Source organism: Mauremys mutica, chromosome 1 (genome assembly GCF_020497125.1).
Source record: "Mauremys mutica isolate MM-2020 ecotype Southern chromosome 1, ASM2049712v1, whole genome shotgun sequence".
In the NCBI taxonomy this organism is placed as follows: Eukaryota; Metazoa; Chordata; order Testudines; family Geoemydidae; genus Mauremys; species Mauremys mutica.
Window position 1 is genome coordinate 202005571 of NC_059072.1, and position 24758 is coordinate 202030328.

The 24758-nt window shown below is 40.1% G+C and overlaps 1 protein-coding gene across 2 annotated transcripts in view; it reads right to left on the bottom strand.

Moving 5' to 3' along the window:
- Positions 1 to 11593: 11593 nt before the first annotated feature.
- The window catches only part of CLDN14 (claudin 14), a 29420-nt gene continuing 16255 nt past the window's right edge, over positions 11594 to 24758 (bottom strand). For both annotated transcript variants that reach the window (XM_045001147.1, XM_045001146.1), the window contains exons 3-4: positions 14969 to 15087; positions 11594 to 12421 (exon numbers count right to left, since the gene is read on the bottom strand). In XM_045001147.1, coding sequence (XP_044857082.1) covers positions 11594 to 12304 — 711 coding nt within the window. In that variant the 5' untranslated portion in view covers positions 12305 to 12421; positions 14969 to 15087. The remainder of the gene's footprint in view (positions 12422 to 14968; positions 15088 to 24758) is intronic.

A 24758-nucleotide genomic window follows, 5' to 3' on the forward strand; every position in this document is an offset into this window, starting at 1 on the left:
CATAATATCTATAGGGCTGATCCTACTCCCATTGAAATCAAAAGTAGAGCTGGTTGAAGATTTTCATTCAAAACTTTTTTCGATGAAAAATTGCTTTTGGAAATTTTCCAAATTAAAAAAAAAATTCGCCCCAGTTTTCAATGAAAACCCAGACTTCTGTTTTCTAAATTCAGCTTCTTCTACCGGAGAAGTTCCCAGAATATGGTTTTCAGACTGCTGGTGAGCCATAGAGCATTTCAAGGTGGTCTGTGTCGCTGTTTCTGCCATCTGTCAGTCTTCAAACTGTGAGGCTTGCAGCTAGTGGTAGGTGTTCCAGATGTTCTTTCTGACCAATTCAACCAAAAACCCAAACCTTTTTCTTCCTTCTGCATGGCTTTGATGGCTTCAGGTCTGACATGACAGGTGTTTCTTTGCTCTAAATTCAATCTTGTGGAGATTTCTGGACAGCCCCAAACTAATAAGGTAACAAATGTGCAGGAGGACACAACCAATCTGCAAAGCAACCTGAAGAGATCAGAGCAAGGCTGGAGGAACTGGAACCAAGGAGAGGCGTTTTGGTGCTAGGAAATGAAAAGTGCAATAGGAAACGAACAGCACAGATGCAAAATAGAGAGCCATAGCTAAGCGGTCATACTCATTGCGTTTAGACAAGTTTATTTTCATATTGTCTTTTTAATGCTGCCCTACTAATATGATGCAAAAAATCATGTAGTTGCTATAGAGAATGTATGGTTATCAAGATTGTGAAATGAGTTGGTCTATACTAAAGGTCTGACACACAGGAAAGCTGGCAGGAAACTGAAGCTTCACCTACTGGCCCATTCACAGGACCTGGGCACAGCTCTGAAGGCAGAGACCCCTGTCTAATGACAGGGATCGTTACCTATCAACTCCAGTGGCTACTTATAACAGTCCACGAGTGTGTCTCTGTCCTAAGGAAATGCTTCATAATATAGAAAAAGTTTGAAAGCCGTTGCTCTAAAGCACTAGCAATTGCCTCATAATTCTGGTTTTCAAGGCTTATTAATCCGCCTCATTTTTTGTCCTTGTGCGTCTTATACAGAACTAACTCTTTGCCATTCACCAGTCGAATGGATGAAAAAAATGGGCAGCTCACTGTAAAGTGTAAGTGAAGTGTGGAATTGTTGGGTCAGCTCGCCCTTTTCTCACACTGGGAACAGGGGAGAGGCTGAATGAAACTGACATGCATTAGCAGGCCTGCCTAATGGAGCACGACATGTTTGCAAAGTAACACTCTCCTGAGCCAGAGATGGATTCCAAAGCACTGCCATTAACAACTGTTGGTCAATATAAATGATTATGGCATTTTTTAAATAAAATTGATTGTCCTTTTTGACTGAAGTGGAAGGGAGAACTCCCATGTGTCATGAAGAATGACTATCCAGCTCCATATGAAACAGAGTTAGTTAAATGACTTCATGTTTTTTACTGATGCTGCAGAGGTCTTTTAGCTAAATGCCGTACAGTAGACTTGGAAGTATTGATGATGATGAGCTTATGGGTGAAATCCTGACCCCATTAATGTAGACATGGTGGCAAATGAGGACAAGCGCAGGGGTGGATTTTAAGTAGCAGGTCGCAACTTTATTAAACTTAAGACAGGGGAAGAGGGTGCTATCCACCCTGTTAGTCACCCAGATTCTCACCTAGCAGGTATTTTAAGTGGTTCCAGTATGGGGGTTACAGGGCTCCTACCTTATAACACATTCTTAGGGTAGACTCTCCTCAGCCTATCTCTAGAACTCAGCTTGCTCTTCTGAGTCCTACCACCCACCCATTCCCCTCCCAGGGGGACCTCGGCCCACAAAGGCTACAAGGTCTTCCTCCATCCCATGAGCACAAGGCTAATCAGTAAAATCCCAGCTCTGTTAGTTCAGGGAATGGTTCCTTTTAGCCACACTGGAAACTGGCCGCAAGTTGCAACAAGCTAACATCCTTACCAAGTGCTATCATAATTATTCAGTCCTATTCCTCTTTTACTTAACTGCACCTCCAGGGTGCTGCAAGGAAGGTGAAAAACTCCTTAGGCCTCTGCCAATTTGACCCCTCTGGGAAGAAAAAATTCCTTCCTGATCGCAAAACAGATGGTCAGTCAGACCTGCAGCATTGGCAAAACACAGCTCCAAGGCTTCGAGTATCGGATGGGGAGGGTGAGGCTGCTGGAATGGCGCCAACAGAGGTTCCATGTGGCCCATGTTAGAGTTTGTTAATGAAAGAGGAGGGTGAGGGATCAACCAGCTCCCTTCATGCCTAAGCCAGCTAATGAATAGCTAGAGATTCTGTAGGGGAAGGGACCCCTGCATTCCTTCAGTGTGTGTTTGCCTCCTCCATTCATCGGGGCCTGTCCCAGCTGCTGATGGTTCCATTGAGTTTCCCACCTGCTGAGGAGGGTGGGTGGCACTGAAGTCAATGGAGCCACGATTTCTCCATATATATATTTAACAGATCAAATCAGCACACCTGGATACACAAAAGTTCTTTTCTTTTTTAATGACCGTATTTCCTAGCAATTTCCTCACCAGTGAGATTTCAGTAGGGTATAGAGAATTTAAACGAGCTGATGGAACATTTAAATGAACTGAAAGCAGACAATAGCTACAACTTTTTCCCCATTCCCCAGGAGACCTTCTTGAGGAGTACTTTTTACAGGAAAAGTGAGAGCAGTCAGTGTATATTGCATGTCTTCTTTCTAGCAACCTTTATGCCCGATTCAGATGTTTGTCTGTGGGAACTGCTGTATTGCAAACTACGCAGTTTTCTTGGTGACGAGAAATACATCAGGTAGTTGAATGAAATGTACTGCTTGTCAGAAAGAAAAAGATGGAAGTTGGAAGTTTGACTTCAATGGAGCTTTGCTATTTATACCTGGAAAGAATTGGCCTTGTATGTTCAGACATGCCTCCTTATCTTGATGATAGAACAGCAGCAAAAGAGCTGAAGTAAACTGAGAATCAGTACAAGGAGGTGCTGCAGTTGGTTATTGATGAGAACAAGAAAGATTGTGGATAAGATCAGAATTTAGGGTCTTGCTATAAGAATTACCTCATAAGAAAGTGAAAGATATTTAAAAAGCTATCCGTACCTACTTTGCCTTTTAGTTGACAAACAGCGATCATAAAGTTAGGAGCAATCTGTAGAAAGTAGATATATTAGCTGAGATTTTTAATGACATGCAGGCAATGTTCCCTCAAATTTTTTCCATCCATGTGCGGAATGATTTTTGTTATGTGCAGCACCAATATCGAGGTAATGTGAGGATGTGCGCCACCAGTAGAAACAAAAAAACCTAGATAGAATATATATATATATATGGAAGAAGAAAGAATGGATAATTAACAAAGTGCACTGCTTAAGATGTTTATTTAATATGAACTCAAATAAAAAGAAAATTAACACTGCAACATTTTTAGTAGCCTTTTAGAATCTTACATGTATCTATTCCTTTGAGGCATAAAACAAAATTATCCATTTTCTTGACATAGGAAACAAAATATTTTATCATTAGTATTGATGCATGAAATAAAATAATTGTTATGCTTTCTTTAAGCTTGAAATACGCCGACCTCTATAGGGGACTCACAAACTCTGCCGCAAGGGGTTTGGCATAAGAACGGCCATACTGGGTCAGACCAAAGGTCCATCTAGCCCAGTATCCTGTCTTCTGACAGTGGCCAATGCCAGGTGCCCCAGAGGGAATGAATAGAACAGATAATCATCAAGTGATCCATCGTTTGTCACCCATTCCCAGCTTCTGTCAAACAGAGGCTAGGGACACCATACCTATTCATCTTGGCTAATAGCCATCGATGGACCTATCCTCCATGAACTTATCTAGTTCTTTTCTGAACCCTGTTATAGTTTTGGCCTTCACAACATCCTTTGGCAAGGAGTTCCACAGGTTGACTGTGCGTTGTGTGAAAAATACTTCCTTTTGTTTGTTTTAAACCTGCTGCTTATTAATTTCATTTGGTGGCTCCTAGTTCTTGTGTTATGAGGAGTAAATAACACTTCCTTCTTTACTTTCTCCACACCAGTTATGATTTTATAAACCTCTATCATATCCCCCAACTTAGTTGTCTCTTTTCCAAGCTGAAAAGTCCCAGTCTTTTTAATTTCTCCTCATATGGCAGCCATTCCATACACCTAATCATTTTTGTTGCCATTTTCTGAACCTTTTCCAATTCCAATATATCTTTTTTGAGATGGAGTGACCATACTACACACAGTATGCAAGATGTGGGCATACCATGGATTTATATAGAGGCAATATGATATTTTCTGTCTTATTATCTATCCCTTTCTTAGATTCCCAACATTGTTTGTTTTTTTTGACTGCCACTGCACACTGAGTGGATGTTTTCAGAGAACTATCCACAATGACTCCAAGATCTCTTTCTTGAGTGGTAACAGCCAATTTAGACCCCATCATTTTATATGTATAATTGGAATTATGTTTTCCATTGTGATTTACTTTGCATTTATTAACATTGAATTTCATCTGCCATTTTGTTGCCCAATCACCCAGTTTTGAGAGATCCTTTTGTAGTTCTTTGCAGTCTGCCTGGGACTTAACTATCTTGAGCACTTTTGTATCATCTGCAAATTTTGCCACCTCACTCTTTACCCCTTTTTCCAGATCATTTATGAATATATTGAAAAGGACTAGGCCCAGTACAGACCTCTGGGGGACACTACTATTTACTTTTCTCCATTCTGAAAACTGACCATTTATTCCTACCCTTTGTTTTTCCTATCTTTTAACCAGTTACCAGTCGGTGAGAGGACCTTCCCCCTTATCCCATGATAGCTTACTTTGCTTGAGAGCCTTTGGTGAGGGATCTTGTCAAAGGCTTTCTGAAAATCTAAGTACACTGTAGCCACTGGATCCCCCTTTTCCACATGCTTGTTGACACCCTCAAAAATTCTAGCAGATTGGTGAGGCATGATTTTCTTTTACAAAAACCATGTTGACTCTTCCCCAACAAATTATGTTCATCTATGTGCCTGACAATTTTGTTCTTTACTATAGTTTCAACCAGTTTGCCCGGTACTGAAGTCAGGCTTACTGGCCTGTAATTGCCGGGATCACCTCTGGAGCCCTTTTAAAAATTTGCATCACATTTGCTATCCTCCAGTCATTTGGTACAGAAGCTGATTTAAATGATAGGTTATAGACTATAGTTAGTAGGTTTGCAATTTCACATTTGAGTTCCTTCAGAACTCTTGGGTGAATACCATCTGGTTCCAGTGACTTATTACTGTTTAGTTTGTCAATTTGTTCCTAAATCTCCTCTAATGACACCTCAATCTGGGACAGTTCTTCAGATTTGTCACCTAAAAAGAATGGCTCAGGTTTGGGAATCTGCCTCACATCCTCAGCTGTGAAGACCGATGCAAAGAATTCATTTAGTTTCTCTGCAATGGCCTTATCGTCCTTGAATGCTCCTTTACCATCGCGATCGTCCAGTGGCCCCGCTGGTTGTTTAGCAGGCTTCCTGCTTCTGATGTACTTAAAAAAATTTTGCTATTACTTTTTGAGTCTTTTGGCTATCTGTTCTTCCAATTCTTTTTTGGCCTTCCTAATTATATTTTTATGCTTCATTTCCCAGAGTTTATGCTCCTTTATATTTTCCTCACTGGGATTTAACTTCCACTTTTTAAAGGATACCTTTTTGCCTCTGACTGCTTCTTTTACTTTGTTGTTTAGCCACGGTGGCACTTTTTTGATTCTCTTACTATGTTTTTTTTAATTTGGGGTATATATTTAAGTTGAACCTCTATTATGGTGTCTTTAAAAAGTTTCCATGCAGCTTGCAGGGATTTCACTTTTTGCGCTGTACCTTTTAATTTCTGTTTAACTAACCTTCTCATTTTTATGTAGTCCCCTTTTCTGAAATTAAATGCTACAGTGTTGGGCTGCTGTGGTGTTTTCCCCACCACAGGGATGTTAAATTTAATTATATTATGATCACTATTATGAAGCGGTCTAGCTATATTCACCTCTTGGACCAGATCCTGTGCTTCACTTAGGACTAAATCAAGAATTGCCTCTCCTCTTGTGGGTTCCAAGACTAGCTTCTCCAAGAAGAAGTAATTTAAGGTGTCAAGAAATCATTTAAGGTGTCAAGAAGGGATAGGTTTGGGGATTTGAAGGGGCACCCCCAGCCCCAGGTTTATGGCAGGGAGAGAGGATTCCCCCAGCCCTTTCTCCCTGCAGCAGCCCTGGAGCTGGGAGAGACAGGCGTCTTTCCCTGCAACAGACCCGGAGCTGGGAGAGTCTCTACCTGCTGCAGCCTCGGGGTTGGGGAAGCAGCGTCTCCCTCGCCGCAGCCCCGCACACCCCAAGCTCCCCCACCAGCACCCCCTACCTCATCCCACTGCCATCTTCCAGGTCCACCTGTGGCTACGCCCTCTGTGCTGTGTGCACGCCTGCGCAGCTCTGCTAATTAAGTGTGCGGCCCTTGGTAGGCTCTTGTGCGGCCGCACACCTTAGAGGGAACACAGCATGCAGGTGAGTTAGACACAGAACTTCCATACATTTTAATACACTGCTGTGAAGAGTCCCAACTATTGGTTATTACACATGTATCTAATTATAGGAATGTTTCTGTAGTTTTTGTTTTTAAACTAACAAAACTTCTAGGCCACTGAATTTAGCATTTTCTAGTCTTATCAGCTAACTCAATCCCCATCTTCTCTCTGAATTTTCTTATAGACTCAATATTATTATTATTTAATTGTATTATTTATTTGTATGTATTATCCAGAAGGTCAGACTAGATAATCATAATGGTCCCTTCTGGCATTAAAATCTATGACTCTTAGTGGCTTTAGGTTCTTGGAAGCCTTCAAGCAACTCACATTTTCAATCAAGTTTCCTGTAACTAAGGAGGGTCTCAGGTTAGGTTTCTGTGCCATCACCAAGCAACCCTTTGAGACCCGTTAAAGTAGCTTCTCTTTATTTTCTTGTCAGTCAAACCCCTTTCTTGGTGATTATCACCTCTCACTAGGACTGTCAGTGAATTACAAATATGTCTTGCAAGGAGCCATTCTTAGACCTTTTTCCAGATACAAGAATTGTATAGACAGCACCTGAATCTTCACCCAAGGATTGTTCTCCCTTCCACATCAATCAGGAGATCAAAATAGGATTTAAATAGTGCATAGGCCTTATGTTTAGGATGAAATTTGACAGGTTTATTTTCAGCTGGGGAGCACCTTTTTAGGGAAAGTTTGAGCCCAATTGGTTTAGCCTTTCTCAAGAACAATGGATCAAAGCAGGGCTCAACACTCCTATGAGTGCAGGTGCATAGGGAGGTAGGCAAGGCTCCTGCATCAGTGCACATATTACATAGTACAGAGCGTTTTAAGGCTGTTTAGCACATAATGGAACTTGTTTTCCATTTTCATTTTTAAAAACTTAGGAAATTGGAGACAAAAAAAAAATGTTCAGTTTGCAAAGTAGGGTGACCAGACATCCCAATAAAATTGGGACTGTCCTGATTTTGAGGAGTTTGTCCCACGTCCCAACCAGAGTACGGTCGGGATGCCATTTGTCCTGATATTTCGTTTCCTGGTCTTCGGCAGCAGTTTGGCGGAGAGTCCTTCAGTTGCGGATGGTCTTCGGTGGTATTTCAGCAGCGGGTGCTTCTGTCTTTGGCAGCAAGGTTTTTTACCCCCCACCAAAATACCACTGAAGACCGTCCGTGACTGAAGGACTCTCCGCCAAATTGCCATCGACCTCCCGGACAGGTAAGTGTAAAAAAAAAACCAACAAAAAAAACAACGCCTCCCGCCGTGGCAGTCCCGATATTTTCCCCTTAACATCTGGTCACTCTATTGCAAAGCGAAGCACTCAAAAAGAAATGGCCATCTTTTGCTCATGCATTGTAGTTTAACGTTCAGTACTATTTCTTAACCAATATACCATAATATATTGCCATTCTTCTTTATAAAACCATAGTAACATGTTTGTGGCACGCTGTTGCAGTCATTACTACCATACTATTTCTGTAATTTTGAGTGCTTCATCATGCAACCTTATTGTTCTTTTAGGACAAATTAGTAAACATACTTAGAGGTTAATTGTAGCTTTGCATCAGTCACCATTTGTGGTCAGCATGTTTTTGTGCTGCCCAAGCAAAAGACCAGGAAGCATATTATGACTTGGAGACTTATGATCTGCCTACTGGTTTCTCCCAGCCCTTTACCTGACACAAGTACATCTTTCTCATGGCAGTGCAGCTGCACAAGCTGGAGCATTGGGGGAGGAGCCAAGGTACCACAGATTTCCACTCTCTCCCTGCCCACCAATTTGGGTTGGGAATATAGTGGCCCCACAAAACATGTTCCTCCCTTGGGCCGTGACCCAAAGAGGCATATCACAATCGTGTGACTCATCCCACAGGTTTCAATAATACCAGTTGTGTCAAATTTCTTCTCATGAGCATTTCTAATTCCTCTTGTAATTTCAATGTCTAGCATTGGCATAGAGGCAGTGAACATTTGGCTTCTCTTCAGGTCCCTTGTCATCTTGATTTAATTTTCCTGTGACACCTTCCATTTGATACACTATCTTTGCCCCCTCAACACTGACCCTCGCTATAGTTTAATGCCTTCCAGACTAGTCTATCTTCGCTGTCACCCAGAAGATTTGTTCCCCTACTACTGAGATTGAGGCCGTCCAAAGTGTACAGCTCCTTTTTCTCATAAAAGGTAGCCCAGTGTTCCATGAAACCAACCCCCTACTTTATATCATTTACCCGGAAATCCCACTGAAGACAATGGGACTTACTTCTTTAAGGCTACTGGGAATTCACTCAGCTGCTAAGCTCTTAGAGCAGTGCATCATTATACATGTCATGAGACCAAATCCTTCCCTTGTCTGTGTACGTACAACTGTTGTTCACTTCAGTGGGAGCCCTTTGTGCACAACTGAGGGCAGAATTTGCCCCAATAATATATGTTGCAACAGCTTGGCATAATAGGAGGGTAAGTTGTAATTAAAGGCAGCATGAATTCAAATTTAGTATTTATAGTTTCCTTTATCAATTGAAATCAGACCTTCTATATTATTTGTATAAATAGGGATATCTTTTTAAAACAATAGTTAAAAAAAAAGTGGGGAGGGAATTCATCCCGTTAGCATGGAATGAGATCCATTGGCCCATAACACACTGTGAAATAAACCATTCCTCTCTTTTTATTGACATCAGAGCAGTTCCAGACTTTTTGCCAGGAGTTTACAAACTGTTCTTACTACTGACACACATTCCATTTGGCTGGGAATTTGTGCAGTAAAAATAGTACTACACATTAGTATTCCCACTGCACAAGCATCTTGGCAAGTGGAATAATTTATCAGTATGTAGTAAGCATACTACATAGCTCATTTCCTGTACTTGGACTTGTATTCATGACTGCACAAAACCCTTGCTCAAGGTTGATATCATAATTGCTTGGCTGGACCCATTGTAATGTGCATACAGTAAAATCTCCATAAAAAACATCTTTATGAAGCTACCTCTTGTCTTAAAAGACCATCTCAAAGACTCCCCTAATGTACTAAGCACAATTCTGCTCCACCTGTTAGAAAACTACCTGTGTCAAACAACAAATTTTTCTCTGTCCCTGGTGTGGTTACTTAAGATAGGTTTGTTCTAATAACAAAGTCCCTCTACAAAGCCTGGGTTTCACATAATATACAATATCTACAGTAGGGAAAGCTGAGTGCATTAACCATATATGAAAATACGATTTAAAAAAAAACCATCAAATGGATGTTTGGCCAGCAGGGCTATCTAATATCAATTTGAAAGAGAAAGTTATTAGTTTTACCAATCAAGTGTCTGTTTAAAATAATAATAATGATAATAAATTGTACCTCTGCTGAAAACGTCCATGTCAAGTTTCAAGCCAAATGTGAATAAAAATGGCTGATCAGCCTCTTTAAAAAAGAGGGTTTATAGTGAAAACACTGGAAACGTTGACAGAATCTGATGTTGTTGCATCTGATGAAGTTGGTTTTAGCCCACGAAAGCTTATGCCCAAATAAATTTGTTAGTCTTTAAGGTGCCACAAGGACTCCTTGTTGGTTTTTTTTAGAATCTGAGCTGTGGAGGTGCTGCCAGGTGACACTAATTACAAACAGGCTTTTTGCCAAGTGAAGTGCAGCAAGTTCAGTTGTCTCTCAGGTGTGGAGAGAGTTTTTCTTAACCCTATTAGCTGTTAGTCTGTTGGCCCATATGTTGCCCAAGTGGGGTTAACAGAAATCTACTGCTTTTATTCTTTGTGACAGTTTTGTACTGTGCATTACGTGTTGTGTTGGCCTTTATTACAATATAATGAGGATGGACATTTTTATTTGCATGTATTGTGGCATAATTTCATTTTACCATGATTTTAAATGTAAATTGCTTTCAACCAGTGTTTTGGCCTTGGCTTTACTTCTGACTCTGTCCAGCAAGTGTCACAATCAATGGTACAATCCATGTTTTTTGGAATTGGACGTATCCCTATATGTTTTGGAAGTTGGCTTGATATGTGCTTTCTTTGTCAAGGCCTGATCAAAATCCCACTGAAGTAAATGGAAACAACTCCTGTTGACTTCAGTGAGCTTTCAGTCAGGCCTCAACTACAATAAAGTAATATAACTGAGAAACTAAAAAATTAATACCTTTGATTACTCTTTGAAATTTCTGGGACAAGATAATAAAAGGCGTTATTGTAATCAAGATAATAAATAGCACTGTACTGTGGTAGATTCTGACATTTGAACCTTTGTTTTCATTCTGAATCAGAACAAAAAGTCAAAATGTTGAAATTTTTCTTGGAACAGAAATTCCAAGCAATTTTGATAGGAAACATCAGAATGTTTTGTTTCGATAATGTTGCATTGTTTCATTATGACAGTGTCCTAATATTTTGTTTGGACAAGGTCAAAACATTATAGCACAATATCAAATATATCTATAATATGAAATATAATCTTATACTATTATATAATATCTTAGTTTAATGTGTTAATATATAACCAACAAAATGATAAAATCAAACCTAAATGTTTTGATGTTTTTGAAATGAAATGAGAAAGTTGAACGAATAATTTAGTCCAAATCAACGTTACCCTGAAATGTTTTGACGTAGATGAAACATTATTTTTCAATGGAAAATTGTTCCATTGAAAAAATTTCAACCAGCTCTACTGTTAACCCTTTATTGTTTGTGAAAGCAGGTTTTAGTATTAGAAACTTGATAAAAATACAAACATTACTTTTAATCAGAACTGATCACATCCACAGCTTAAGGTTGTTGACATCACATAGGGAGAAATTTGCAGCCTCTATAATACTACACATTTCTTTCTTTCTTTCTTTCTTTCTTTCTTTCTTTCTTTCTTTCTTTCTTTCTTTCAGTTTCAAAGCAAACAATTTCATGTTGTTTCTCTGCATAAATAAACAATGGTAAACTTTGTATCAAAACTCTCATAAATTATAAGTGTTCTTTAGCTTAGTTTTATGTCATACACCTCCATTATAGAGCAGTTCTGACTCACAGGTGAATCTTGAGAAACTCACACATAGTCATTTAATCTGTAGCCACTTCGTGAAGCAGATGTCAGAGAAGAAGCATGGTTTCCCTTGTAGGCAGTTGGTGGTCTATATGAAGGCGCAGCCCTTGTTGTGCTCCTTGGTTGTGGCTGGTAAGGTATGTTGTTCCCAGTACTCTGGCATGATGTACACAGTAGAGCTCCGCCAAGTATAGTCAAAGATGCAGAGAAAAAACCGAGGTAAAGAGCTTGCCCTATCTCATACTTCATCCCGTTGGGAAGCATGGGGTTGTAAAAATCTGTAACCACATCATTAGTAGTCCAAGAAACAGGAACCAGGCATATGAGACCAGCCAGGATGAAAAAGATTCCACCAGAGACAGCGAGAGAACTTTTGGCAGAGGCCCCTTTGACACATTGAGTGCAATGCATGCCAATAACAGACACAACACATGCCAGTGTGGAAATAACACAGGAAATCACCATCATGGCACGAGCTGCTTGAAGGTCCCGAGGCAGTGCAAGCTGAGACCGATGGACCTGGCACTGATAGATGCCAGTGCTATGCCAGACACAGTCCATCCAGAGCCCTTTCATGTATGCCACAGCTGTTATAATATTGGTGCCTACATGTGCCGTCCTCCACCAGTGAGGCAGAATAGTAGCAATTAAGGTTCCAATTAGACCAAAGAGACTTAGTAAGAAGCCCAGTAACTGAACAGCCATGCTTGCCATGTTAATGTTTGTCCTAATTATTCCCTTTAATAATATATCTCTGGTTGGCTTCCTTCTGAAAACACAAGCCTTTCCTGGGAGATGTGCAACAGTTTTACTCTGACACCTTCTGGACTCCTAATAAAAGGTAATTGAGGAAAAAGAAGTTAAATATTACCTAAATGCATTATTTCTCTAACCAGTAAGATGCATTTCAAGGGCAATTAGCATAGTTATGGCAGTTAATGATATTTTGTGGAAGCAGTGGGAAAGTAAGCTTCCCTCTTCACTTATGTAAACAGGCTTCCATGGCCTGTTGGTAAAAAAATTACAGCAAATTATGAAACTGAAAAAATATTTTAAAATAAAATATTCTTCTTCCCAACAGACTCCTCAGAGAAATATGACTTCCTTGCTAAAGTAGAAAATTAACAAGTGTTAACACTTGGATTTATATAGCAGACATCTGAAAGCTACTTTACATGATGAAAACATTCCCAAAAGCTCGTAGCAGGACTACAAAAACAATAAGGGTATATTTGCTCAAACTAGAGAGCAGAGAGAGTGATTTAAAATCTGTGGAAGAGGATAACAAGTATTGGATTAAAGTTTCCTTCCCTATCCTAGTTGCCAGTATTTCTTGAGGTTTTATTTTAATAAAGCAACTCAAAAAGGAATAACTTTCATTAGTCCCTACGGAGACTCAGTTTATGACTTCAGTTTGTGGGCTACATGACAGCATGTTAAACCAGATGTGCATCACCGCATCTTCTGAGGAGCAATGCCTCACCGTTTCAGAAGAATATCTCATAATATCTCATAACATAAAAAGCCCTTGCAAGAAATAGGAACTCTTCCTCCTGTATAAATCTTAGTTACAGTTATCTATACTAGATTGCTGCCTTGTAAAATCAGTATTATCTGTGGGGGCAAAATCTTTCTGTGTTAATATATAAAGTACTCATGCATCAAAGTCCAGCTAGGAACTCAGAAACAGAAGCAAATTTACATCCCAGTCCTGCAAAGATTTACAGGCGAGTCTCATTTTAGGTGGGGGCTCCGTTCCGTGGTTAGCGCATAAAGCGAAAACCGCGTATAGTCAAAATTACATTGAGTTGAATGGCGGGCAGAATCGCCCACACTACAGAAACAGTATTTAAATTGTTATTTTTCTCTTTTTTTGTTTGTTTTTGCTGACCGTATAAAGCTGAAATCACGCACGTTAAATGCGCGTAAGATGCAACAGACCTGTATGCACTGGCTGAACTCGTATTTAAAAGTAAGAATGTGTGTAAGTATTTGGGGGACTGGGCCTTAGAGGGTACATGCACACACAAAAATGATGGGTCAGACTAGTTACCAAAGTATACAGGACTCTGAAGACTCTTTGGTATAAAGGAATAACCGTGCTTTAACGTGGCTTTTGTGGTCACGGCAGAGCTCTGGGAGAAAGCTCTCCCAGCACTCTAAAAAACCCACTCCTCGAGGGGTGTAGCTCCCAGCGCTGGTGCACTGTCTACACTGGACCTTTACAGTGCTGAAACTTGCTGCACTCAGGGGGGTGGGTTTTTCTGAGAAAGTTGCAGCGCTGTAAATTGGCAGTGTAGACAAGCCCAGAGAGTCAAAAAATCAGTGCTGATTTGCACCCCATCCACTCAAACAAAAGGTGGGATTAAGTGGTTTAGGGAAGCACAAAGGTTGCAACAATGAAGAATGAGACAAGGTGGATGAGGTCTGGGTTGAAGAAGAGCGCTGTGGAGACCTCTCTTTCACCAACAGAAGTTGGTTCAATAAAAGATACTACTTCACCTGTGCTATCTCTCTCATATCCTGGGACTGACACGGCAACTACAACACTGCAAACAACAATGAAGATGGTGAGATAAACTCACTGTTATACGTTAGTTCTTTTTTTTAATTTTTAGTTTATATATTAATCCATAGATATAGAGTGGGAATGAAGGTGATATTAATTGACATCAGTGGAAAGTTAACTGGCAAATTTAGCTTAATGGTTTGAATATAAAAGCAAAACGAAAGAAGAGCAAAACAAAAAAAAAGCTTTGTTTTTGCTTGACTACTTTTAGGAAGGTGTTTTACTGTTTGTAACTTCTGTTATGGTTGTATGACCTTTCAGCTCCACTGTGCCTATTTTTTAAATGACAATGGACTGTTTTATGTTGTTGCTGAGTAATCGTTTTGATTTACAGATAATGATAAAAGTTGCAACATTTTGTTTAGAAACTCCCCTCAGCATTGTTCCTGCTGAACGTTTCTGCATCTCACTACATGATGTCAGGTGGGATCATGCCACAGATTTCTTTCTATCTGTCACGGTTGACTGGATGTAATGTGCCATAACAGGATATAATCCAGGGTAAAGCAGAGCATGTAGCAAGTCATAGGAACAAACAAAATGGAAATCTCTAGTAATACAAAATACTCAGTTTTAGTTACCACAGCTTGTTCAGGCAAGAAAAACTTAAATGCCGTATTTCTAATTTTTCTTTCTGTGCAATATTCTATTATTTCTATCCATTCATTTTTTTCTGTAATGCTTATTGTAGTACCTGAGAATTCCATCTACATTAAAGAATTTATCTTCAGAACACCCCTATGGGGTCAGGAAGTGTTATCTCCATTTTTAGATGGAGGATTGAGGCACACAGGGGTGAAGTGACTTACCCAAGGTCACACAGGCAGTCCGTGGCAGAGCTGGAAATGGAGCTCAGGTCTTCACCATCCTTCAGTCTCAGTTTCATGGTTGTCTGGTTGCTCCCTTGACCCCATTTGGTATTGTTTACCTATGCATGTATAAAGATTGAACCCCTGATTATAAACCATCTAATTAATCAATGAACACATTATAGCTGTATATTGAGCACCATTTGCAAGTCCCCTTTAGATTACTTCGGGATGTTTGCAAAAGGTTTTCAAGGTCAGGCATTAGGCTTTGCAGTTAATCCCAAAGAGAACGGGATATAAAAGTTAAATGTGATTTACACCATTAGTCACAGGAAATGGACTTCCAGATTTAATGGAGGTCAAAATACTAAGGCTTGGCAGCAGCTATTTTTAGAAATCATTAAGGTGTTATTTTTAAACCTTAGCTCTTAAGGTCTTTTTAATTTAGGAAACTGGCCTTAATTAGCCCCACTTGCTTGACGTCATGTTTTCCATGTTCTGTGTTTAGCTGCGGCCAGCTGCTACTAGTGTTAAGTAATGCTTAACTACTGTAGAACAATTTTGCATCTCTACTTAATTATGGCAAAAATAACTGTAAATTAATACATTTTATCTCAAAGAACATCAATCATTTTGTTAAAATACCTTAACCTACGACTATAGGCTAGTAGAGTAGTTAGTAGTTCATAGAGTACCCTATGAACATGGCCATCAGCAGTAGAGCTGTGTCCTGTTGTGAATGGCTGAATGAATAGTGCAGTCAATGGCTTGCAGATGGGCCCAGATTACATGCTAGACTGCATAGGTGAAGCCATCCATTCTACACTGATCTTGGTTCTCATCATTTTAAGAAAATGCAAATGAGATGTAGACTTAACAGGCCAGAGAAGCAATCCAACCTGTGAAGAAAGCTCGTTTTAGTTAGCACTGTTGTTTTGTGGTATTTCATTAAGTGATATGGTTCCATAACCCCAAGCAGGCCCTGCACTGCGGCCCAGAATTAAACATGGTGAGGGAGAAGCAGGACAGCCTGCACAGCATTCAGGTTGAGTTTTCACAACTCAGCCCATCCACAAACCAAAAGGTTGTAAAAAATAATGTGAAAATCTGTGAAGAGCAGCTGTGAAAATGTGTTTTCTGTGCCAGCCCATGCCATCTTTTTTTAATAAGTAAAATGGTAGGAAAGCCAGCTTTTCCATATAACCTTTTATGTTGTCTAATACCTGTGTGGTATAGGAATAGCTAGATAGCACTCACTATACATAGGATACATCTTTTGGTTTGTATCCCCTGTATCATACTACAGCTGTATTAGTTTTGGGAGACCTGTCTCCAAAATAAGCTCCAACTAAGCAGTAGAAACCAGTGTTTCTAATCTGGATATTTACCCAGAATGAAAAGACAGATGCAGGCTTCACTGATGTCTCTTTCATTGTTTTTCACTTTACTATTTCTCTGTCCCTATCAATCTCATCCTTTCATGGCTGTTCTTTTACAAGTGCTTTCTCCAGACCCATTCTTATGCTGACTGTAACTGCAGTGATTCTCATCCCTCTTTTCTTCTGCTGCTCTTGATAAAGATCTGCCAATGGAATTTTAATCCAATAATTCCTTTCTCTCCTTCTACATCCTTACCTAACTCTGTTTTCATTTCAACCCCTCAAATTCCTCTTAACTTCTCTTAATAACACTGAAAATCTGATAAAATAACATTAGGGCTCAGGTTATTTTGTCTTTTGTTGTTTTTCACTTCTCACAACTAAACTAAAAGACCACGTTCAAATGTGTCTCATGAAAGTGAAATGCTGAAAATTCTTGCCAGAACAAGGACATAGTGATGCCAACCAGAATGCAAGTCAGTATTCACCAATCCTGATCTATAACACAACAACCCTATTATTTCTGGGCCTCTGTGAGCAATGATGCTAAAGTTTGTGGTGGGGTTTTTGTTTATTTTTTATTTGGGCAAATATCCATTAGTATGTAGGATCAAAACCATGAAATTATTGCATTCCATTTGTGCCTTCTGTTGGAATATGACCTCAGGAATATGAACAAGTGTATTAACCCACTGCTCCATATAGTGTCCCTTTATCTCCTTGTGTGTCTCTAAAAATTAATTGATTTTCTTCTTCATTACTATCTAGCAAAGGCTAAATAAACTATGTATAATCTTCTTTCCTTTTGTACTCTATATACATTTAAGTTAAATAATTAGAAACATGGTATGATATGTAAAGGTGAATTTATTTTATAACTGGTATCACTTCTTTCTCTCACTTCTTTTCAGTAGAGGTCCAGGACTTGATGCTAGTCAGATCTGAGATGCATTGGCAGAACTGTATGAGGCAGCTTGCACAAAGTCTAGCAGCAGAAGGTCTGTTTCACTGATATTTTGTTCTGGTCTACATAGATTATTATACCACTCTCATCATCATACTGTTTTAGCACCTTCCAGTAATTCATAACGTGACATGAATAATATCAGTTACATAGGATATTCACCTCTCAATTTCACATGCAACAAATTCCCTGTATAGAGTACTCCAGCATCCCTCGATTATCTGCTTTTTACCCTAATGCTAAAGGTTTGAATTGCAAGGAATTTCCCTCCAGTGGACAAGAAGAGGGTTGAATACAGCTACTTCTGTAGCCTGTCAGTGCTGCTGTATGCACACACCATGAGGATACTAAACAAAAGGGATCCTCCTTGTCAGGGCCAGCTGCAGGTTTTTTGCTGCCCCAAGGAAGAAAAAAATAAAAAGAAAGAAAAGCCGGAGTGCCACCGCCAAAGCAAAGAAAAAAAAGCCGGAGTGCCACCACCAAAACAAAAAAACAACAACATTAAAATTTTTAAAAAATGGAGTGCAGCCCCTTGAAAAGTGCCTAGAGCCAGCCCTGCTTCTTGTCCCCTGCCTTGCACCTTGTACAGTGACTTAGACCACTGCAGTTCAAGCACTCAGTAGCAGGAGTAAGTATCTGCCATACTGGTTTGGTAACATTTTCTACCCACTTTGTACTCACTTTGCACATGTGTGACTATCTACAGTACTTTCAAGCTGCAACACAGTAGAGAATCAGGAGCAATGTACTCCCTTTTCTAGGCCCCAGTTCAGCAAGCTACTTAAGCATGTGTTAACATTAAGCATGTGAATAGTCCCACATGACGTGAATAGGACTACTCATATGCTTAAAGTTAGGCTTGTGCTTAAGGGCTTGTCTATACTTGAAATGCTACAGCGGCACAGCTGTAGCCCTTCAATGTAGTCCTTGCCTATGCCGATGGCAGAGTTTCTCTCTGGTGTAGGTAATCCACCTCCCTGAGAGCTGGTAACTAGGTCCGTGAAAGAATTCATCTGTCAACCTAGTGCTGTCTACACGGGGGGTTAGGTCCGTTTAACTATGTCACTCAGGGGGGTGGATTTTTCACACCCCTAAGTGAAGTAGCTGGGTCGAGCTAACTTTTTAGTGTAGACCAGGCCTGAGTACTGGCTGAATTGGGGCCTTAGGGTCTGAACATATAATGTCTTTGTATGAGCAGAGTAAGGGACCACATTCCTAAATGTTGATCTCCTATGTTTCAGGCAGTGGCGGATTAGGCACTGGGCCAAGGGCCTGTGCCCAGGGGCCCCGGCCAATTGGGGGGCCCCAGAAAAATGGGCACCCTGAGCCGATCCACATGCCTGCCTGGCGCTCCTGCCAGGAGTGGGGTTAGGGCACGGGGGCTTGCCCCATTCCGCCCGCCCAGCACTCCTGCCATGGGGTGGGGGAAATACCCGCTCCCCAGCAGGAGCACCAGGCCGGTGGGGGAATCCCGCACACCCACACCCCACTCTTCAGCAGGAGCTTCGGGCAGGGGGGCAGGGCAGGGCAAGCCCCTGTGCCCAGCCCCATTTCCCCAGCAGGAGCGCAGGGAGGAGAGGGGCCCCCACTTACTCTGGCCCAGGGCCTCATAAAAGCTTAATCCACCTCTCGTTTCAGGTCACCATCATGCACTTGGTTGCTTGCCCTTTTTACAATATTGTTAGGGGGAGAAATGGAACTGAACTTTGTGTGTGTGTGTGTGTGTGTGTGTGTGTGTGTGTGTGTGTGTGTGTTGGGGGTGGAATGCTGACTTACAAGGCATAGAGCAAACATCTAGTCTTTTTTTTTTATTATTAAGAAAAGATTAGGAGATCAATATAAATTTGAAAGACACTTTGTGTCCAACTCTGATCTTTCACCCACTCTCCTCTCCAGAGTAACAGTCCTAAAGCCAATGCTGACATTGTGTACTTTAGCACTGCTGCTGCACTGACAAATGCCTGACAAGAACATTAACTCCAGTTCCGAATGAAGAAACTATCCAGAATACATCAATATTCACTGTATTCTTATACATGTAGTGTAGCCTTGTTACAAACACCTACTTGATTTTTTGTGAATTTGTTCTTTCATATATCTGTTTTGGCTACCAATATGGTTACCTGTCAATTATACTTGTGTTCAAATAACAGTGGTAACTCTTGAATTTCATTTTTTGTCACATAGACTGATTATATGTAATCTGCAAACCAAATTCTGTAGACTTTGAAATGCTCTTGGATGGGTTCCATATTTTTCCATCATAGAAATATCTGAGGTTAACTTTTTTAAAATGACATAAAAACATCCTCTGTCTCCTCCCCCACTTTAAATAAAGCATTCTGCTTTGACATAAATAAGATAAGTGATGGCTACCACTGGAAAATGCATAAGGAAAAAGGATCAGTGACCAGGACTGCAAAAGGAATGAAACATTTTGAATGGTGCTGTATGGAAACACGAAGAAGGGACACCCAAAAGATTACATTTTCAAACCTTGGCACCTAGGCCAAAATTTTTACAAGTAACTAGTGTTCCAAGTCTCAGATTTTGGGAGTGTGATGCTGGCAGGCCAGGTGCCAGCCCACGCCAAAGTCCCCATGTCTCAACTGGACACAGGCAGTTACATAGCTGGAATCTGACTGGCTCACTTGTGGATTAATATTGATAAAGTAGGTACTAGAATTATAAGAAAGTATTTAGACTCTGCTGAATGCTTATGAGCTGTCCATGCATTAATCTGACTTGTAATATCTGCACACCATATGGTAATGTAATATTTGAGTGGGTATATTGTGAATGTATGCATCGCCATACAGGAGAGGGGCATGAATTGGTGTTGTATTCCCCTGCCGAAAGAGAAGACCCATTGATACCAGACAGGCTATGGGTGGATCTTGCAACTGAAAACTCTCTGCATCTGGGTTGAGGAATTCTCAACAACAGGACTAAAGACTCTTATTGTTCTGCTCTCCTCCCTGTGAAAATGAGTCTGCAAGAGGACTCCTCCCATCAGCTGAGTTTGCAGCTCAAAGCACATGGCAGGAGGGGACCACACACAAAGGAACTAAGGATCCCTATTCTGCTCAGGGAAGGGGGGCAAGGTGTTTCTAGGCATAAGCAAGAGATCACTAGCTGCTTAGCCTGGGTTAGCACTAAAGGACGAATAGAACTTGCTGATTATAGAAGCCTATATTACCTTTTGAAACCTAAGACTGTAACTCATTCATGTGATTATGTGTGCTTGCTTTAACTATGTAAATAACACTTTAATTTCCTTTTCCTATTTAATATGTCTTCATATAGTTTACTGGAGGATTGACTCCAAGCATTGTTTCTAGTATGAGACCTAAAGCGCGACTGACCTGGGGTAAGTGACTGGGCCTTTGGGATTCGGAGTACCCTGAACATTGCTGTGATTCTTGAGGTAAGAGTCCATCTGTCACAGAGATATGCTCACTTAAGTGTCAAGACAGACTGGAATACCCAAGGGGACTGTCTGCAAATTTGTGTTTAGGATGTTGATGTGCCTATGGAGTTTGCACATGGTGCAGTTGGTTGGTGAAATCTAAGTTTAGAACTCACAACCAATTTGGGGTTTGTGCTCTGATTTTTAACAGTCTACCTTGAGGTTGGTACTCATGCTCTTGCATCACTGTTGGGCGTGTCACAAGGTACTAACTTGAGATACCTTAAAATGCTCAATATCCACCCTTGAAAATCAGATCCCTTTTAAGGTGCCACAATTTGGGTATTGAAAAAATGAGACATTTAAAATCACTGGTCACTTTTGTAAATTTAGGCCGTAGGTTTCACCTGCAAGATTTGTGCACAGAAAAATCATATTAACCTAAACAGATAAATGCCTGCAGAAAGAGGCATTTGTGTATGCAGTTATCTGTGTGGCACATACACATAGGGCCCTTTGCACAAGCGAACTGTAGGGCTTTTCCACTCAAATATTGGTGAATACAGTCAAGGTGACCAGTGTTGAGTGTCAACACCCATAATATACGATAGAGACATGAGTGAGTAGAATATGAGGAATAATGTTTTTACAGGACTCACTTCATGCCCTGAGGTTCTTTATTCCTTCCTTCAGATATTATAATATTAATGTCTTAAAAAGAGTGTTCTATTCTATTAAGGCTTGTAACCATAATATCTAAGGGCCTTTCAATAGTACATGAAGAAACATGACTACACAGCTGTCATCTGTTGTTTGTTCTCTCATCCTCTCCCTCAGGGGAGAAGTGTGTGCAGTGGAGTGTCTTGTTTTGGAAAGGTGTTTTGTTATTTTTGTGGTTGTTTTAATATACACATTGCTTTGTATTTATGTTAGAGAAGGCCAGGATAAAGAAATGCTCCTTTCACTTGCAGCAGAAGAACATGAGGTTTGATGGTCCTTAGTTCCTGTGGGAGTTCATTCCATAGTCTGACTGGCTCCTGAGAAAGCTCTGTCTCCTTCACAGATGATACCCTGGATACAACAAAAATGGGTGTGTACCTGATGTTGACTGTGACCTTGCAAAAATCTGTGAGTGTTACTGTGCAGCCTTAGTTTGGCCCCTTTGTGCATAGGCATTTTCGTGCAGCCTGTGTAAGGACTCCTGCCTCATTCAGTACACAGGATGAACAATGTTCAGGGAGTGAATCAGGGTTGTATAGTGAAATAGCCTGATGTCTGTAGGATCCATGCCTCATTTGTTGCAGAAGTTGAAAGGTGTGTAGGGAATGAGGCAGGGGATTGCAGGAAAAGAAAGGATGGTCTTGTGATTGGGGCAGTTGAATGCTGCCCTGGAGAATTCAATTCTAGAAATACCTGCCTCTGCCAGAGAGTTCCTATGTGATATTGGGCAAGTCACATAAACCAAATTTTTTTACAGGTGGCCACTGTCTGTTCCTCATATGCAGGAATGTTGAGGATTCACAGCTGCAACTGAGGTCAATAGGAAAACTTTTCTGGCCATATAAAATATGGTGAAATGCTAAGAACTCTGAAAAATCAGGCCCTAGGCTTCTCAGGTTGGACACCAAAAATTAGTTGACTCTTTAAACAATTTTGGCCTTATCCTCTGTGCCTCAGTTCTCCATGTGTGAACTGGGGATAATTTTAAGGCTGTTTTGAAGATAAATTCATCAATGTTTGTGAAGCACTAAGCTATTACAAAGAGAATAAAATGGAAATGGCCAAGAGGACATTTAAAAAACAACAAGTCTTGTGGCTTTGGATGGTGTGAAGTAAATAATGAATGTGCGCACTGAATGATGAAGATAAAAAGAAACTGTCCACCCTGTGCACTGAATAAGCCAGCAGTTCTGTGGAAAAAATAATATGTGATCATGTAATTAAAGACTGCATTAATGCATATGCACAAGGGGGCCAAATTAAGATTGCACAGGCATCTTTAATGTAGAGTATTTTTTGCTTTTGAGTGCTTGACTTTGCAAATATAACATTATTTTAACATTTTTAATGTAATATATTAAAATATTAAATGAAATAATAAACTGAGGGCTCAGTTTGCATTTAGGGCCCAGCTTGCAGCATAGGATGGTGTAGAGCTGGGCCAGCCCAACAGGAGCTTCTGGAAGCATTGTGCCTCAGGCAATCATAATGCCTCCAGGATTGAATCACCCCTGCTTCATCCTTATACAGGATGCAGTATGGTCCCCCTCATATTCCTGAGTCGGGCCAGTTCTGCCCCTCCTTGCCCCTGGGGGGATAGTAGTAACCATAATGCAAGCCATATTTCATTCTGGCTCTGGGGAGCTCAAGGGCTGCACCTGGCATCTCTTCAGGAGTACACATGGAGGGAGTGTAAGTTCTCTGTGGTAGGCCTAGGCATCCTCATACCTTTAATGTTCATTTAATGTAAAAGAAAGAAAGAAAGAAGCAATGTAATAAAAGATCATTTCAGAATTGATTTCATTTACAATACAGAACACAGTGCACAGTGCTCACTTTGTTATTTTTATTACAAATATTTGTACTGTAAACATGATAAACAAAGGAAACAGTATTTTTCAATTCACCTCATACAAGTACTGTAGCGTAACCTCTTTATCGTGGAAAATAAAAAGTACATGCATCCATGCCGATGACTCTCATTTAAAAGAAATGCATTAATTACATTTGTGCCTGAACTCCTTGGGGGAGAATTGTATGTCTCCTGCTCTATTTTACCCACATTCTGCCACATATTTCATGTTATAGCAGTCTCGGATGATGACCCAGCACATGTTGTTCATTTTAAGAACACTTTTACTGCAGATTTGACAAAAACACAAAGAAGATACCAATGTGAATTTTTTTAAGATAGCTACAGCACTCAACCCAAGATCTAAGAATCTGAAGTATCTTCCAAAATCTAAGAGGGATGAGGCATGGGGCATGTTTTCAGCAGTCTTAAAAGAGCAATACTCCGATGCAGAAACTACTGAACCTGATCCACCAAAAAAGAAAATCAGTCTTCTGTGATGGCATCTGACTCAGATGAAGGTGCGTCAGTCTGCACTGCTTTGGATCATTATCGAACAGAATCCATCAGCAGCATGGAAGCATGTCCTCTGGAATGGTGGCCGAAGCATGAAGGGGCATATGAATCTTTAGCATATCTGGCACATAAATATCTTGCAAAGTGTCGTCGGCTACAGAAGTGCCATGCAAATACCTTGTTTTCACAGTCAGGTGACATTGTAAATAAGAAGCGGGCAGCAGCATCTCCAGTAAATGTAAACAAACTTGTTTGTCTTAGCAATTGGCTGAACAAGAAGTAGGACTGAGTTGACTTGTAGGCTCTAAAATTTTATATTGTTTTGTTATTGAGTGCAGTTATGTAACAAAAAAATCTACATTTGTAAATTGCACTTTCATGATAAAGAGATTGCACTACAGTACGTGTATGAGGTGAACTCAAAAAGACTACTTATCTTTTTACAGTGCAAATGATTGTAATCAAAAATATATAAAGTGAGTACTGTACACTTTGTATTCTGTGCTGTAATTGAAATCAATATCTTTGAAAATGTAGAAAACATCCAAAAATATTTAAATAAATAGTATTCTATTATTGTTTAACAGCATGATTAAAACTGCAATTAATTGTGATTTTTTAAAATGTCACGAGTTATTGTGATAAAGTTTTTAATTGTTTAACAGATCTCATTGTCAGTTGTTTCCTCCACAGATAGCAATCCTTTTCCTCTGTATATCCTGTCCATATCTTGATTGATATTCATTACTCTATTAATCACCAGGAGCTTTCTTGTTTGAGTGTAAAATATTTTCTTCTTCTTTTGATTCCACTTGATTACTCCCACAGTGTACCATGCTACTGATATTGCCCACATATTAATGGCTTGGATAAAATTCTCTGAGATGAGTTTTACCTTATTCATTCGTAATAATCTCTTCTCACTTCTTTTTTGAGTTCCTTATGTTGTA